Genomic DNA, 16,526 nt, shown 5'->3' with positions numbered 1-16,526 from the left:
GCACATAACACAAAATTAACAAAATCTAATAAGGCTAACAAAAGCACTTTACATAAAGGTACTTTGGGTCACATAAATTCAAAGCCATTCTCCCAAATTACCTAAATTTATGCCTAAATAACCCACAATTCCCCCCTTGAGAATACTCAACAAACCCTTTGGCTGAGTTTTCTCAAACTTAAAAAACAACAAACAATTAAACTCTAAAAAGCTGGGGTAATTAGTTCCACAATCATCCTCCCCATGAACCCCCCCAACCCAACCGGTCCACATGCTGGGGTTAGTAATGGGGGGGGGGAATATCATTTACAATCCAGTTAAGGGGGGGCAATATATGCTAAAACTTTTATCCAAAACACAGGGCGCAGCCTGTAGAATAAACCCCAAAATCCAATCAATACCACATTTTTCAGCAGGAGTCCCAAATTTCTTCCTGCCAGTGTACAATTCTTTGTTTCTTCACCAGGGTCAGTTCTCAATGTCTTTTTAGTCAGGAATTTCTGGACTTTGGCAATATCAACAACGTGAGTGTTTTTTCTTCTTTTCCACCACCGTCGTGGTTCAGCTTCTACGGGGGAAATAATCAGGATGCGGGGGCTGCAGCGAACGAGGGAGAGATTAGCCAGCACGTTACCTTGTCCTTTTCTTTCCCTGCTTGGCTTCTTTTAAACTGTAAATCCTGTGTCAGAACACCCAGCTGTTGCTGCTCATACCGGAGAAGCATAACGGTATTCCCGGCACTGTCCCCGGCTCAGACCAGCCAGCGTAGGACGCCTTCTTCGGGCTTCTGCCAAAACAGCTTGCTTGCTTGTAGGTCCAAACGACCTCCGGGGCCACGGCACGAGCCTCTGCCTGCGCCGTGCACTCCAAAGTTTTCCCGTCCAGGGCTCGCTTCCAGCGGAGCACCTCCTCGTCCTGTGCCCGAAGGCCGGTCAGGAGGAGCCTCCCAACTCCCCTCTTCTTAATGAGTAAATCAGTGCAGCAGAAATCTTTTCCCCCTGTCGGTTCATAATGTGCAAATAAAGCTTCTGTGTTATCTTTTCTTCAGCTGATACAGCGGTACTCACGTTAGCTGCTCTGCCCTTCTCCACCGCGGCTTATAGCCGCCGCTTTCCTCCGTGACTTATAGCCGCCGCTCGACACTGAACTCAGGTGCGCCTCCTTTTGACGCCCTGCGACACTGAGCTCAGGTGCGCCTCTTTCTTCCTGCCTCTGGGCTCAGGCTCCTGGCCGTCGCCTCTGGGCTCAGGGCGTCAGGCCACCGACACTTTCATTGTCACCATTTGTTGCGTTGCATGCGGGCCGGATAAAGCACAACAACCAATATGATTGCAAGCTGAATCATTTATTATTTACAATGCATCATATTATATAGGCTTCTCCATATTAGCAAACGTCAGACACACCAACATTACATTGCTGCTGATTGGTTCTTTGTCTGATACACACACTTTTCACATGCATGGCCCTTTGCTTACTGGTTTCCCATTTCCCATGCAACTTATCTGATCCCAGTTAGGCCACCTGGCATTTGCCTCGCTCTGGCAGTTCCCTACTTTCTCATAACAACTTTATCTAACTCCTCTATTCTTGTTGTCCTGCTGCTGTAACTTTCCACCAAGGCAGCATAGGGATGATGTAACCCGACAAATGGCAAAACAGATAATGCCTTCAATGGGATCAGGATTTCACCCTGTATATAGTAACTTTCTAGGTCAGTGTTCTGGCAGAGTTTGAGTGCTTGCTAAGGAAGGATTTATCCCTTACAGTTTTGATTCACAGATAAGCATTCCTTTTGCTGAATGCAACATCCAAATTCATTCTAGTTTTCTTTTTTACAAAATTCTTGGGCAGGAACAAATGAAATTAGATTCCAAACACTTTTTTAATCCTCTGGTGTCATCACAGAACCTTCTTTCACAGACACTGGCTGTAAACAAACACACACTACAGAAAGAGAGCAACGAATCAATGATTCCACCCTTTCTCAGAAAACAACCAGTAAGGCCAGGGCTGGCAAGCAGTGCAATTGCCCGGGGCCTGACGCAACCGGAGTTCCCACAAAGCTAAGTTACGGCCCGAACCCCAGGCAGCAGGGCTCGGGGAGGGAGCTCCACCTTCACCCTCTGATTCACTTCACTGGGTCATCCAGCCTGTGGGTCAGTGTCATACGCTGGCTGCACCCCCAGAGACCATCACAAATGCCTTCTGTGAGGGCCTACTTCTTAGTTTCTGCCCTGGGCCACAGCGAGTCTAATGCCAGTCCTGAGTAAGGCTGCAGTTTTCTTCATCAGGTTAACCAATGATGGAAAAAATGGCCACGTAGCTTAATTTAGCAAGTTGAGTCTCTGGTGGCCCGGGATATTCAGCACTGTCTCCTACCTATGCCAAACAACCTTTACAGAATTCAAAGCTGTTTCTTATACAGGCTATGCTAATGGCCAAAGGACAACTTATGTTCTCTCTTCTGTCTAGGTGATATTCCTTTTGGAGAGGATTTTCTCTTTCCACAATAACATACTATATCCCTGTATGAACCCTATTTCATTTTGATGTCACAAAGTGTAACGTTGACACCATATGCTGAAATGTTGGTTCTCTTGGCAATGTCTGTAAATGTGCATTTCTTAATGCACACAGAATAAAACACTATGCTCATCAGCAGAAATGTGTTTTCCTCTAGCTATTCTATACTCTACACAACAAATTGAACTGACAGAGGAGCTTTTAACCTTTTATTCTTGGCAGATTAACATGATTTCAGAAGAGAGGTCAGGACATGGATTATGGCAGGCTACGATGAACTTGGATCTTCCTATGTAGTGTTCTATGGCTTTTTGTTATGTAGTGAAGTTGTAATTGTAGGTTGTCATGCCAGACAAGAGGCAATGTGTGTAGGCCTGAAATTAGACCTACCACCGTTCTTCATGTAATATGGGCTCAGTATTGAAAATTCTATGCGTGAACACTGAATATTAAAGTTTCAATATCCTACCAACTCACAAGAAAAGATGTATGTACAGAAGAAAAGATTGTGATCTGATATGGAAACTCTTATGTTTTTATATTCTTAACTTCAGGTACTAGATTACATGTTTAAGTGCTCAGAAAGATATATTTTTAATTAACATGCATCAACTCATAACAAATATAACAAAATAAACATGTGACAGAGATCAAGCTAAGGCCTAATGCATTATATTTATATTATATTTACCTTAGGATACCAGCTGCTATTGAAATGTGTTTGTGAATCCACCTTGTTCTTGCTAATTTGAGTCAGAATTTTGGCATAAGGATGTACACTCAGAATGCGTGGTCGAGCTTCATCAGTCCTAGAATGTTCTAAAAGAGATGCCTGACAAAATGAAAATACTTAATAGATAGATAATATAACGGTATAAATAACGTACATTTTTCACAGTGTAACATGAAGAAAAGGGCTTTATGGCTTAATCGTCTTATGATTGGGAGACTGTATCATATGTTAGTAGATCTAATATGTCTGTAGATCTAATAGTTCTAGTAGATCTGACACATGGTAATAGAGCTCATCCATTTTTAATGTTTATTATTCTACTAAAAAAAATGATCGGGGCAAATCTTGAGGCCTTTACTCTATTTTTGATCAGTTCTTACTCCAGAAAAGTCTGATTCTAGTCAACGGGGGATTGCCAGAGAATGGACAGAGTAAAACCTGAATAAAGAATAGAATTTGGGACAAGATTTTTAAAGATTAGTGTCAAATAATGCAGGCATTTTTTTTGGTTGCCACTGTCTGGAATTCCTTCTCAGGGCTTGCATAGGTGGTGAGTTAGTGTGTAGCAAGCTAGGGTGTGAATCTACAGTGCAACATCTTGCACACACTAATGCTAAGTCGTATTCCAGGACTTTTACTGTGTTGTAGCAGTGTCCACACAGTGAATTAGTGAGTGGCAAGCTATAATAATAATTGGAGATATACCGATCTCCTAGAACTGGAAGGGACCTTGAAAGGTCATCGAGTCCAGCCCCGTGCCTTCACTAGCAGGACCATTTTTTGCCCCAGATCCCTAAGTGGCCCCCTCAAGGATTGAACTCACAACCCTGGGTTTAGTAGGCCAATGCTCAAACCACTTACTGCACACTAACTCGCCACAGACACAAGGCCTCAGAAGTCTAGACAGTTTTTCTGCTACTTGCTTTATCCTTTCTTTTATTTGGCAAACATTTAATTTCCCGTGTTTTGAATAGCGCTGAAATTAAACAAGGCCATTTTTAACAGCTTCAAAATTATCTAAAATTTAACATTATGCAATATCTTTCATTGTGAACCAGCATCATTACCAATATCAGCGAAGCTCTGAGTGAGAACGTTTGTGAAATAACTGCTGCTTCACAGCCAGCCGCTCAGAGCACAAAATATGGCATTTTCATAGGGCATAGGAAACTAGGTGATTTTAAAAATATGATTAAATACAAATTTTAAAATACAAGTCAGATTGTGCCTATAATTTCTTGTTTCCAATCTTGCATTTGCTACAAGTTATACCTGAGAGATCTTTGATCCAGCAATAAAACACAAAGCAGCTGCAGCCTCTTCTTCAGTAATCTGGACTCCATCTAAATGAGTAAGAGCCTTTAATCGGCCAATGACACTCAAACGCAATGAGACTGGCTTGGGGAAAAAAAGCAAAGTGATGTAATTGAGTTTTTAAAATTGTCTATATTGTTACATACAACAAAAGGACGTACGACTCCTTTCAATCCAGTCTTCTCTCATGTTATGTACGTTAAGGGATAGATTGTGGTCCATCCTGTGTGCTCACACAAGACAGTAAAAAAGGAGACATAAGATGCGTCCCTTGCTCCCATGTCCCAGCTATGCCTAGCATTGGTAGCAGTGTGCATGGGAAAGCAGCCTCCACAAGGTTGCTATGTCCTCCCTGCTCATCTGGATTGGGAATGGGTGAAAAGGGGTGGGGAATGGGCTGAGTCTTGCCATACCTGTACAAAACTATAAGGAACAACATACATTTGGGCTAGGTTTGGTTACATTGATCTAATGTGACACTGATGTCAATAAATTACTCTGGATTTACATGCGTGTATTAGATAAAAATGTAGCCCTGAAGGATTGTAATTATACATAGCTATGTGAGACATTAAGTGCGGTACAATAACAAAGTTATTAGCACCTGCCTTATAAGCCAGAAGTTTGCAAGTACTACAAGTGTTATTAAATGCAAGGAATTTGATGACCTCAGAGGAGGTGAAAGAGAAGCTCAAGGGATTTGGACGTGTAAGCCTAAACTCAAGGTGGAGCTACAGCCCTAACTCTTATACAGAAACATTTTAAAATTCCCATTAAATTAAATATAGTGCAAGAAAAACACAGACTGGATAATCATACTCATAAGGAAAGTGAATAATAACATCCTTATTTCTAGCTGGAAAGTATACTTACTGAAACGACCAGAATAATAATGATCAATGTAATCTTTATAAACTAGATAGGACTATGCACCTGTGCATGGGAGAACGAAGGAGTACGCACATCTCTTAACTAGCCTACATAGCGCTTGGATCCAAGTATTCAGGAGAAGAGGACTACGCAGGTAGTCAGGGAATGGATGGAGAGGGTGTGCAATGGACTGAGTCTTGGATTACTCCCCAATGCCACAGCCAGCACAGCTAGGCTGCCACTCTGGGGGATGTGTGTGTCACCAGGTAGAAGGTTGGCACTGTATATTTTCCCTGAAAGTGGGGGAAACTATTTCTGCCCTGTCCCCTTTCACTGGCCAGCACAGCTGAGTCAGTGCGGTGGGGGCAAAGGGTGGCTTTTTATGACTGGCATAGATCATCAGTAAAGTTACCACCTACTAGAAACAAGGAGGAGAGGAATTATGCCTGACAGTAGTGTCACTGAGTCACAATGCTTCTAGGAGCCACCCCTGCAGATTATGCACAACCCCTTGCTCAGGACTGTTTACAAAGTCAAAGGGCCTGACAGAGTAAAGCATCCTTAAAATGGGCACTAATTACATACACATCCACTTTAAGGCCCCTTACACAGCCAGAGTGGTGTAAAGGGGCCTCAATGTAAATGAGAACCAGGCCCAACATTTAGCACTATAAGGTCTAATTATTGTTTTGGCTAGAAGGTTTTCCTGAGAAGTTTAAGCACTGACACATACCTTATGCCATGGGTTATGTCTGATATCAAGACTGAGTACGTTTGAAGTGTGTTTACGTAAGACATTTATTTCCTCTCCAGTTTTTTTCAGTTGATTCCAGCTCAAGTCTAAATATTTCAGTTTGCTTAAGCCTCTAATACCCTCCAGGGTGATCACATGGTTGTGGCTTGCATCAAAATACTCCAGATTGGGCTGCAAGACAGTACTGATTTGAGAACAATTGTACAGAAAAAAGTGCAGCAAGGAAATATTTGGTAATAAGTTCAGTTTTAATAGACAGTCCCACAGAAGGCACTGTCATCCAGATTCAATGCCCAAAGCGCCCCTTGCCCAGCAGAAGAAAGCCTGTCTGGAGAGAAGTCTGGTTAAGCAACTGAACCTTTGAATGTATATCTGAATCCAGCCCACCCTCTGATATTTCCTCATCCATCTACTACCAACAGAATAAAGTACAGTTTTAGTTCTCTTTTTTCAGGGTGGAATTCATCCCTAGCATGCTCAGCCATGCCCCGTGCACTACTTTAGCCAGGATGAGTGAGACAATCACACCATTTGAGAGTGGTGGGATCTACAGAGAGTCCTTGGAAGGTGGAGGAAGGGCCAACATCTTGTACCTCTCATGTAGGGTGACTCTGTACTGGCCCCAAACTAGGCAAAAAGAGAGGGTTGGAGGCAGGTTGTGATTTTAGTCACATGATCTGCAATCACACAGATCCAGTGGCCCAGAAATCCTGGGTAGGGGATGCTTAACAGCTACACTAGAATGGCAGCCCTGGAGGAGCAGCACTGTATGGCCTGGAGGTGAAAGCCATCCTTCCTACCCCATAGCCAGAGCCCTACTCCAAGTCTAATCTTGGGTGTTATTAATTGTTGTTAGTTATTATTATTTATTTGTGTTAGGATAGTGCCTAGAGACTCCAGCCAAGATCAGGGCCCATTGTGCTAGGCACTGTAGACACACACAGGAAGAAACGGTCTCTAACCTGAAGCATTTACAATCTAAGTAGACAAGAGAGACAAAGGCTGGGAGACAGGAAGTAGAGAGAGGAATAATAATAATACCATTATCTACCTCTTATATAGCACTTTTCATCTGCAGATCTCAAAGCGCTCTACAAAGGAGGTAGGTATCATTATTCCATTGTACAGACTGGGAAACTGAGGTGAAATGACTTGCCTAACACCACTAAGCAGGCTAATTGCAGAGCCAGAAATGGAACCCAGGTCACCAAAGTCCCAATCCAGTGATCTACCTACTGGTCCACATTGCCTACTACAAAAGAGAAGTAGGAACAAGGGCTCTTTTTAGAGGTAGTGAACTTCACCTATTAGGCATAAATCAGGCTGGCTGCCATGCAATAGACATGAATATAATTAAGTTGTACACACAAAGGATTTTTTTCAATTAAAATATTCCTTTAGTTTAATTTCCTTTACAAAATATACAGCAACATTTCTTACCAAGTGGTAAACATCATCTAAACACGTAAATTCATTGAAGCTGACAATAAGTTTTCGAAGCCCTGTCAGTTTAGAGATGTCCCGCAGTTTGCTCAGGCTGTTCCCATGCAAATTCAGAACCTAGGTCAAAAATTAATGAGATTACAACTGTACCATAATATTATATATATATAATATACATATACACACACATATACATACATACACACACACACCCAAATTCTGTGCTACTCCTTCACTGCTTTTCAACATTAAAGAGCTTCAACTGCTAGTGTTTAACAGTAAATGTAACTCTATTCTATAGATTATAAAAAAGGCTAAGAAAAGTTACTTGTAAGTGATATAAAGTTTGTGAAGAGCAGTTGCAGGGATCCTGGGACAAAGTATTGCTTTTATTTTCTATTTTGCAGGATATTTGTTCTTCACCTCTATCTTCTCCCTGAAGTAATAGTGGGTTGGGAAGATGGAGATTCAGTTCAGAAATGGTTTTTACTGGTCCACTGAAAGGGGTCATGGTAGGAGCAAGAAGGGAGGAGAGTTTCCAATCCTTCCCCACTAGGAGAGATCTTGTTGCCTGGGGAGACTGGATGGAAGATTGCCAGCTGGGAATTCCTCCATGCCTGGAGTACAGTTTGGGGAGAGAGGCACCCAGAAGAGGGGAAGAACCAGCCAAGTGAAGTCAAGTACTCAGGAAAGGGAATTATGGGTGAGTGCAAGGGGGAGGGGAGAACTGCTACCCCATCGAAGACACAGACTGGAGAGGAGATCAAAAGTATTTAACAATTTGAAAGGCCAAATGTTCAGCAAGCTTCCTGCATCAAGTCTGTAGAGACAAAAAGAGTAACTGCAAATGCAAAACTGCAGTTAGCTATGCAATGAAAGGAGTTTTGTATGCAAATACCAATTTGCATAAGGGGTTTGAGGGCCCATCAATTGCAATGATATTGAAAAACTGGGTGTAGCTATGTGGCTGTCAAGAGTTCTCCCCTTCACTGGATTTATATTTTTCTGATGCCAAAACTGACATATAAAATCTTTTCAGGAGCGATCACTATGATGACACAACGATGCAGCCAAAAAAACTTTGAGAAGACTCACAGTTAAAGCAGACATGTTAGGCCTTAACCGGGTCTCACAAACAGTAGTTTTGCATGTGATTTCAGTGGAGTTATTTATACGATAATAAGTAAGATCAGAATCCTGCCCAGCATTTGTAAATTCATATTTTTATGAAAAACGAATGGCATAATTTAGGGACGGAAGTCCTTATTCTGATTTCACACTAGTTTTGGATCTCCAATTACTCCCAAAGCACTGCACTGATGTACAACAAGTGTAACACCAGAATCAAGCCCAAATGCTAGCCTTAATTTGTGACTTCCTGCTTTTGATTGGTTTATGAGGCAATCTGAATAAGATGACATTGATTACATAATAACCTTGTCCTGCTGTAAGTTTAACAGACAATACTCACCACTATTTGACTGTAAATATTGGCCTTAGCAACTGAAAGCACTGTCTTTTCATCCAAGCAAACAATTTTGGGTCTGGCTTTTACTGTAGGCTCCATGTTCATAACTTCATCATCATGTTGCAAATCACTAGACAATATAAATCCTTCTGTATTTTTCTTTCTTTCATCTACAATTACATTGCTGAGCGTAGAAAACAGGGACTGAACTTTGACCTATGCAAAATAATATTGGTCAACATTATAAATTTCTATTTTAAGTGAGGTAAATTATTTTAAATTGCATACAAATATGCCGAAAGTAGAGTTAGGAAATCATCTTTCAGTAATGCAGCACTTTCAGAAGAGAACAGCGATGCTTTTGTTTCCACAAGCATTTACACATTACATTATGTTATGAACAAAAACTAATGAAGAGTCTGTGGGCCATATCCTGTCACATACAGAACTCACACTGAGGACAACAGAAGTCTGCTTCCCTACCCCAACCCTCAAAGTCCAAGCACTGCAATAGCTCACTCTCCAATGAAGGAGTTAGATGTAGACCCCTGGGAGCTCATTAGTACTGCAATTGTTTTGGCAGTGGACCACTCAAATGTGATAGAAAGGGGGAATCTCCCCCACGCACCCCTGCGGGAGCTGAATATTCTACTTTTGCAGCACACCCTGCTTCTGCTTGGTAGTAGAGCTCAGGACCTGAACTGAAACCCTTGCATGACGACAGCAAGTTACACAGCCACATAACCACAAGGCCAGTCCACCACATAGCTTATAAAAAATTAACATAAAAAGCTTTTTTAATTAAGGAAAAACCTGTTCAGGATCCCAACCAGTAGCAGAATATCTGTGCATGCTTCAAAACTACATACATCACACTTTGAACCAAAACACAAATTGAAAATGAGTTGCTCTCTCACTAAGGACTCCATGAAGCAAGGTTTTGAGCACTGTCAAATCTCATTCATTTTAGCGTCTCATTACCTTGATGGATGGTGCATTTAGTGAGAGAGGAGCTAATTTTCAATTGTGCTTCATTGCACTGCTAAGGCTACATTTAAGTCTCTGTGCCTTCCCTGCCACACTTGATAATGTTACAAAATAAGAGTCTGATCCTAACTCTCATTGCAGTGTATGAAGTTTCCCATTGACTTCAACGGGAGTTTTATCAGGCCTTTAAACAGTTAGAGGGAACAGAACCCTGAACTTAGGTCCTGTCAGGTAATGTGAGTGAAGGAGGAGTAATTTCAACTAGTTGTTTTTCTCTTGATCTTTGAGATCTAAAGCTTACGGTCTAACATCCTATTAGGGAAAACAAAGTTCATACCAGTGTAGTGTACTCAAATTCAACGACGTATTCGGGCAAGACCAGTTCGTGATCAAACACAAACCACTCACACTGTCGATGGCGGCAGTCACAGTTTCTATGTTCCATGGAAGAATACATTTCTACAGCAAAAGAAAAGGAACAAACACAAGTGGAAGGAATAAATACAAGACTGTTTCATGTTCACTGCAGGATGTAGTGAACAAATGTTTCTCTCATTTAAAAAGTTTTAATTTGAGTTGTTTACTTAAGAGAGATTTGCTTTCTTAGGATCTTAATTCTCTTTAGGCGCCCTATAGCAACATCTAAAAATCTTCTTATCAAATCTTACTGCAGAACCCTATCATTTAGTTTTTTATTTTCCTAGGGTAACCCTGTTTCTTGCGCTTCACATTCTCAGAGGGCAGTAATGTGCCCCCTTACTCCCCTGTGTGAGCTGCACAGCTGGCAGGTTCCAGCATGAATGGGAGGCAGCCTCTCTGGGGCCATTACTCCCTCTCCTGCTGGTTGGAAGGGAGTGGGCAAGCAGGGGTGGGGATTGGGCAAGAAACTTTTCTCCATTCTTTCCCCCCCTCCCCCAATGTGCTAAATGAAATCTTCTCCTGGTACAGATTATTTTCCCTCTGGAGTGAGGGGGTGGAGCCAAGGAAAGAATCACAGCTGTTCTTTCATGGCAGACCGTTGGAAAAGGGAACTTCGCTTCGGCCCCCAAAGCACGGTCTGCTATATTGCACTGTTACCTAAAACTACTCGATCATTCTATGGTGTAATCACCTAACAGATTGTTTTTCTCCTCTTCCTGCCCATGGAAGGACAGGTACAATCACAGTTCCTGCACTCAAGTAAACAAAGGGATTGCTCCCTTCTAGTATTCCAATGACTGCAAATCCCCCCAACTGGACAGGGAAGAGGTGAAGTCATGGCCCTGTTCCCACGCTGCACTGTCCTGCAAAGTTGACTGGCCACATGGAGCAAGCAGGATCAACCACTCAAAGATCGTTGCATTGTACATCGGTAGTACACAGACTTAGTGAGGGTGATCATGTCTCCCTCTAGAGACAATAAAGCATGTTCCTCTGCATTAAAGGAATTCTCCTTCTGCTCAAGTGGAGATGGCTTGGAGGTTTTAATGATGAAGGTGTTTGATCTCCACTGAGGTATGTGTATGTGGCCCCAGTTATTACACATACACCCACACATGCCCTGAACAATGCAAAGCTGGGAGAGGGATTGTGTACACCACACTATTTCTACTATGGACTAATGGCTGAAGAGCCCAATCTGGTCCTTCGTGCTTTCCTTTAAACTCTCTGTGAATTAAACTACCACAAGTAATCACTAAAACAGTGAGCATCTTTTATTATCCTCTTTAACATTAGTTCAAAACAACATGCACTTGGGCTGGAGCAAGACCGTATTCTGAGTTCCCACCAGGATCAAAATTCCACGTCAGGCTCCTAGAGGTGTGAAAGACAGTGTTTAGAATACAACACTGACACAACCTTCACTTTGTGCTAACAGCAGCCTACAGATACATTACCACCATCAGCATCAGATGCATCACTTCGTAAATGTTTCTGAGGCCTGAACACTGAATTAGCCCCTGGATAGTTGATTTGACTGATGGGATCTTTTTCACGAGCTGGAACACTATGTCCAAGAAAAACTTTTGCAATTATGAGTTTCCCTAAGGATGGAAAGAAAAGAAGATTTAATAATAACGTTACCAAATTTTCTATAAACACAGGGCAATAAAATGTTGGTGGTCAGCTCGATACTATCCGACAGGAGACTACATTCTGGTCTGCCAGATTAACGATCTAACAAGTACATTTTGGGAAGAAAGACTTTTGACAATTTATTCCCAGAACAGTAGTATTTGGCTAAGATTTATAAGTACAAATTCAGAAGTACAAAAATAAAACAGGGTGGTGTCCCCATCAGAGCACCCCCTTTGATGTTACTTCACACAAGTCCAGTCCTTCTAGCAGGAGAGGTCAGCGTCAGTCTAGCCGTGGCCAGCTCTCCGCCTTCTGGCCAAGGCCTTCTGGCTATTTCTCCCCTTTTCAGAGTCTCAGGTGAAACAAACAAAATCAGCAAAAGGAGCTAAACAAAAGGGCAAATTAAAAAACAAACAAACCTAAAGGTAGTTCTAAGCCAGGATATTGGCCTCTCTTTCTTCAGAGGGGCCCTGGATGGGCCACAGTCCATCCTAGAGTCCACTTGGGGTCTCCAGCACAAGTTATGGGACAGTCTCTTCACCCTTTTAGCACAGGGGACCTGTCCTCCCTTTTTTGAGGGCACAGGTTCTGCTAGTTATCAGGCCTCTTCCTGGGAGCTGGGAAGCTTAACAGACTACTCCCTTCCTGGGCTGCCCACCGCTGAGTAGTGATTCCTCCTTTTAAACTTCTCCATTCCTGGCATGACTTGCCAGTGTGGCACAGTGGCACTTCTCTATCACAAAGAAGCATCTTAACCCATTCAATGCCGGTGAAGGGTTGATACATCCTGTCACTAGTGACGCCTGTTTCCTCAGCGTGCCCTGTCCTGGCTTCTAGTTAGCACAATCCCTTTGTGTCTCCCCTCACTCCCTATAACTCACCCTCCTTTTGAGCTGCTGAGTCTAGAAAGGTTAAGCTACATCTAATTGGCTTCCAAATAGGAGTGCCTCTCTTAGATGCCTCTGAACCAGTCTAGGAATTAGCTCCAAGCCACTGTATGGCTTGGTGGGGTTTTCTAATAGAAAGGGCACTCGGCCAGATTGCAACAGGTCTTCTGGGTCCCTCCACAAAAAGACCTGTATACTCTGTCACAACAATCGACTGTATTTACAAGATTTTCTTGTACTCACAAGACAAAACACTTTGCAGTGATTTATGAAATGAGCCTTACACCTATCAATGATGTTTTAAAGCACCTTTCCAAGCGATTACATTACCATGTCTGAATGGTTCCTCAAGATCATTGCTATTTTTACATTCATCCTTGGTTTGTTGCTGCAAAAATTCTATTCTGGGACGTTCACATATACTTAAACTGTTAGAGAGGAGAACAGCTTGTCTTCTTGAAAGCTGCAAAGATGAAAGTAAGGTCTAAGTATGTTTATTTGACCAACGCCCCCTGTAAGAATTTCAAGACACATATCCTTAATCAGTAGCTTTACAATATGCAAATAAATTAAGGAAGGAGGTGGAGAGTGGAAGAGGAAGGAGTAAAAAACAAGGGCAGGCTCATTTACTTGCGATATCACAATCTAGTCAGGAGAAAAGAAAGTTAGATTGTAAAGTCTTTGGAGCAGAGTATCAAAGGGATAGCCGTGTTAGTCTGTATCCACAAAAACAATGAGGAGTCCGGTGGCACCTTAAAGACTAACAGATTTATTTGGGCATAAGCTTTCGTGGGTAAAAAATCCACCTGTTCAGATGCAAGCATATGCCCAAATAAATCTGTTAGTCTTTAAGGTGCCACCGGACTCCTTTTTCTTTGCAGCAGGAATCAGATTTTTCTTTGAACAGCACCTAGAACAATGGGAAGGGCAGTCCTAACTGGGGCCTTTGAGCACTACCACAATATAATAACAACAAAGAAGCAGAGAGGGAGATGGGAGAGAGGGAGATATTTCTGAAGATAAATCCCACCACTCAAAGCGAGCTGTTCACAAAACAGAAAAACAGGGAGAGGTGGGCTATAAGTAGGGAAGACAAAATGAGGATGCCGCAGAAAAAGAGAGACAGCTCTCTTATCCCATCTCTCTATATTTTGCTTTTCATGGGTCAGAATGAGACATTTCTTACCTGATAATTCAGTGTTAACAGCTTCTCTCCTCATTCATCACTAATGAGACAATGCCCCCTATGTATGGAATTCAACAAGGCAGTCCAATGTTTTTGCTGGAGGCTCCAAGACAAAGCCCCACCCTTCAGCTCAGTTTGCCAGAAGAGTTCTTCCACAGCTGTGGGAACACTCCAGCAACTGATTATTAGCATTAAGATAATAACTTGATATAATAGGTTTTAAGACAGTTATATGTCTATGTCTCCCTTTAGAAAAAGAATTCAGTTTGTATTCTGGTCATTTACCAGACTCCCAGGGTGGGTTGAATGAGAAGAGAATCTGCTAACAGAAACAAAATGATCAGGTAAGAATTTTTTTCTTTCCTTTACACAGCTTCTCTTCTCATTCACCAGCAGTTGGAAGTAACAGACAGTGATTCACACAAATTGGAGGTAGGGAGGGGTGAATAAACAGAGTTTTAATTAGTATTATAGTAGAATAATAGGCAGGAATGTATGTAGGAACCAACCCAGTAGCACTTTCCTATCAAGAATGACTTTGCAGAGGAATAGAAACTTATTTTGCAAATCTTCCTCACATGAGACTCATACTATTTCTTCCCAGTGCCCACCGTGGACTTCTGTGAATAGTTTCCCAGATGCCAAGCATGCCAAATGGTGCAGCATTTTAACATCTTGCCTGCAGCAACTCTGAGACCCTAATGCCTTCATGTTTTGGATAGAATGAAATAAACAGCAAACAACTGGCAGGCGTATTCCATATGCCCAAGCTATAACTTTAGAGCCCTAGGAATGCCCATTTATGCCACAATCTTCCAAAGGACTTCCAAGTGTTCAAACAAAATGATAGGAGAACTACTTCCCCAGAAGAGTCCAATGTGCCTACTTACAGAACACTCATGGGTACCAGTCCCAGCCCTAGCATTCTATGGCGCTTGGTTGTAGGACTCCAATAAACCAATCTGGAGAAACTCAAGTGTAGCTGAGATGGCCAGCACTTTGTAATTATTATTATGTATTTGTATTATAGTAGCATCTAGAGATCTGGGCCGCAATGCAGTTGGCACTGTACAAAGAAGAAGTCCCTGCCCCAAAAAGCCTTCTGTTTCACCTTGCACATGAAACATAAATTTGACCAGGTCAATGAATGAAATTTCCTGGTTGAGTTTTATCTGGATACTAAACTGTATCAGAGACCAACGGAGCATCCATGCTGAACTACACTTTTCTTAGGATGCCCAGGCTGGTAACTGTAGATATTCCTGGTCTGAATGAAAAGGGTACTTGCTTCAAGAGGTCTTGCCTTTTCTGTAGATGCAATGTGGGTTCCTTAGCTATCTAGCAAGTCCAAAATGCCTTCTGGGCCACTGAAGGATTAGAAGAACGACTTCAACTCTCCCTTTTCCTCTTTTCTATATTCTTTATGTGAACTATCTTGAAAGATGGCAGATTCTTCTCTTCCCACAACATTACTTACATTTGACCTCTTGTTACTCCCTGATTTTGGAAGGGACATAAACACTCATGCCTCAATGATAAACCAACCTCTAATGGGGAGATTTCCACCATGAGAGACAAAATTGCCTGTGATGTGGTTTCTTACACCTTCTTCTGAAGTAGCTGGTACTGACCACCGTCATACTGGACTTGATGGACCACTGATCTGATCCCATGCGGCCACGTTTTTAGGTTTTGGGTAGGGAGGTTGTTCAGACACACTACTGACAGCTGTCACAGTGAACTAAGATTTTGCTGAGATTTTGGAAATTTGTCTTCCAATTACACTCCTCAACCTGAACGGCTTACTTCCTTAGTGAGTATGCAAGGGTCTAGTGTGCAAATTGTGTTGGCTTTCAGCATGTTGTTTGTATTGACCTGCCCACAAGGGGATATTTGGATGTGATCTGAGAATGACACCTAATTTTGCATTGTAGCAGGTGTGTGGTTCCACATCCCAGAATGAATTTCTTCAGGTGCATTTTGAGAAACAACTTGGGGGATGAAGCCAATGCATTCCACCAGCAATCCTGTTCATTGCAGAAAATTGCTACAGATGACCTCTGTCAGGAAATGACTGGTGCAATGAATTTTTGGGTCTTTGGAAATCTTTTCCATGATGGCAAAAGTGTGGCTAGAGCCAGGCTCCCCCCCCACGAGTGAGCAATTTTCTGCACTGGATTCAAAAGCTCTTAACTGTGAAGAACTAGTGAGTATGAATCCTGTCCGGCAGCTGTCCAATTACAAATGGTACTGTTTCTCTAGACAGGCCACTGATTGGAACATTGTCTAGGAGCAAAACT

At 42.2% G+C, this 16,526-nt stretch overlaps 1 protein-coding gene across 7 annotated transcripts in view; it reads right to left on the bottom strand.

Annotated features, from left to right (window-relative positions):
• The window catches only part of LRRC9 (leucine rich repeat containing 9), an 89,474-nt gene that overhangs the window by 41,101 nt on the left and 31,847 nt on the right, over positions 1–16,526 (bottom strand). For all 7 annotated transcript variants that reach the window (XM_039538309.1, XM_039538310.1, XM_039538305.1 and 4 more), the window contains exons 13-20: positions 13,371–13,503; positions 11,973–12,119; positions 10,433–10,554; positions 9,112–9,324; positions 7,638–7,757; positions 6,177–6,368; positions 4,532–4,657; positions 3,218–3,358 (exon numbers count right to left, since the gene is read on the bottom strand). In XM_039538309.1, coding sequence (XP_039394243.1) covers positions 3,218–3,358; positions 4,532–4,657; positions 6,177–6,368; positions 7,638–7,757; positions 9,112–9,324; positions 10,433–10,554; positions 11,973–12,119; positions 13,371–13,503 — 1,194 coding nt within the window. The remainder of the gene's footprint in view (positions 1–3,217; positions 3,359–4,531; positions 4,658–6,176; positions 6,369–7,637; positions 7,758–9,111; positions 9,325–10,432; positions 10,555–11,972; positions 12,120–13,370; positions 13,504–16,526) is intronic.

This window comes from Mauremys reevesii, linkage group 4 (assembly GCF_016161935.1).
Source record: "Mauremys reevesii isolate NIE-2019 linkage group 4, ASM1616193v1, whole genome shotgun sequence".
Lineage (NCBI taxonomy): Eukaryota > Metazoa > Chordata > Testudines > Geoemydidae > Mauremys > Mauremys reevesii.
Note: the sequence above shows the minus strand (reverse complement) of the source record. Positions and strands in the feature narration are given on the sequence as shown.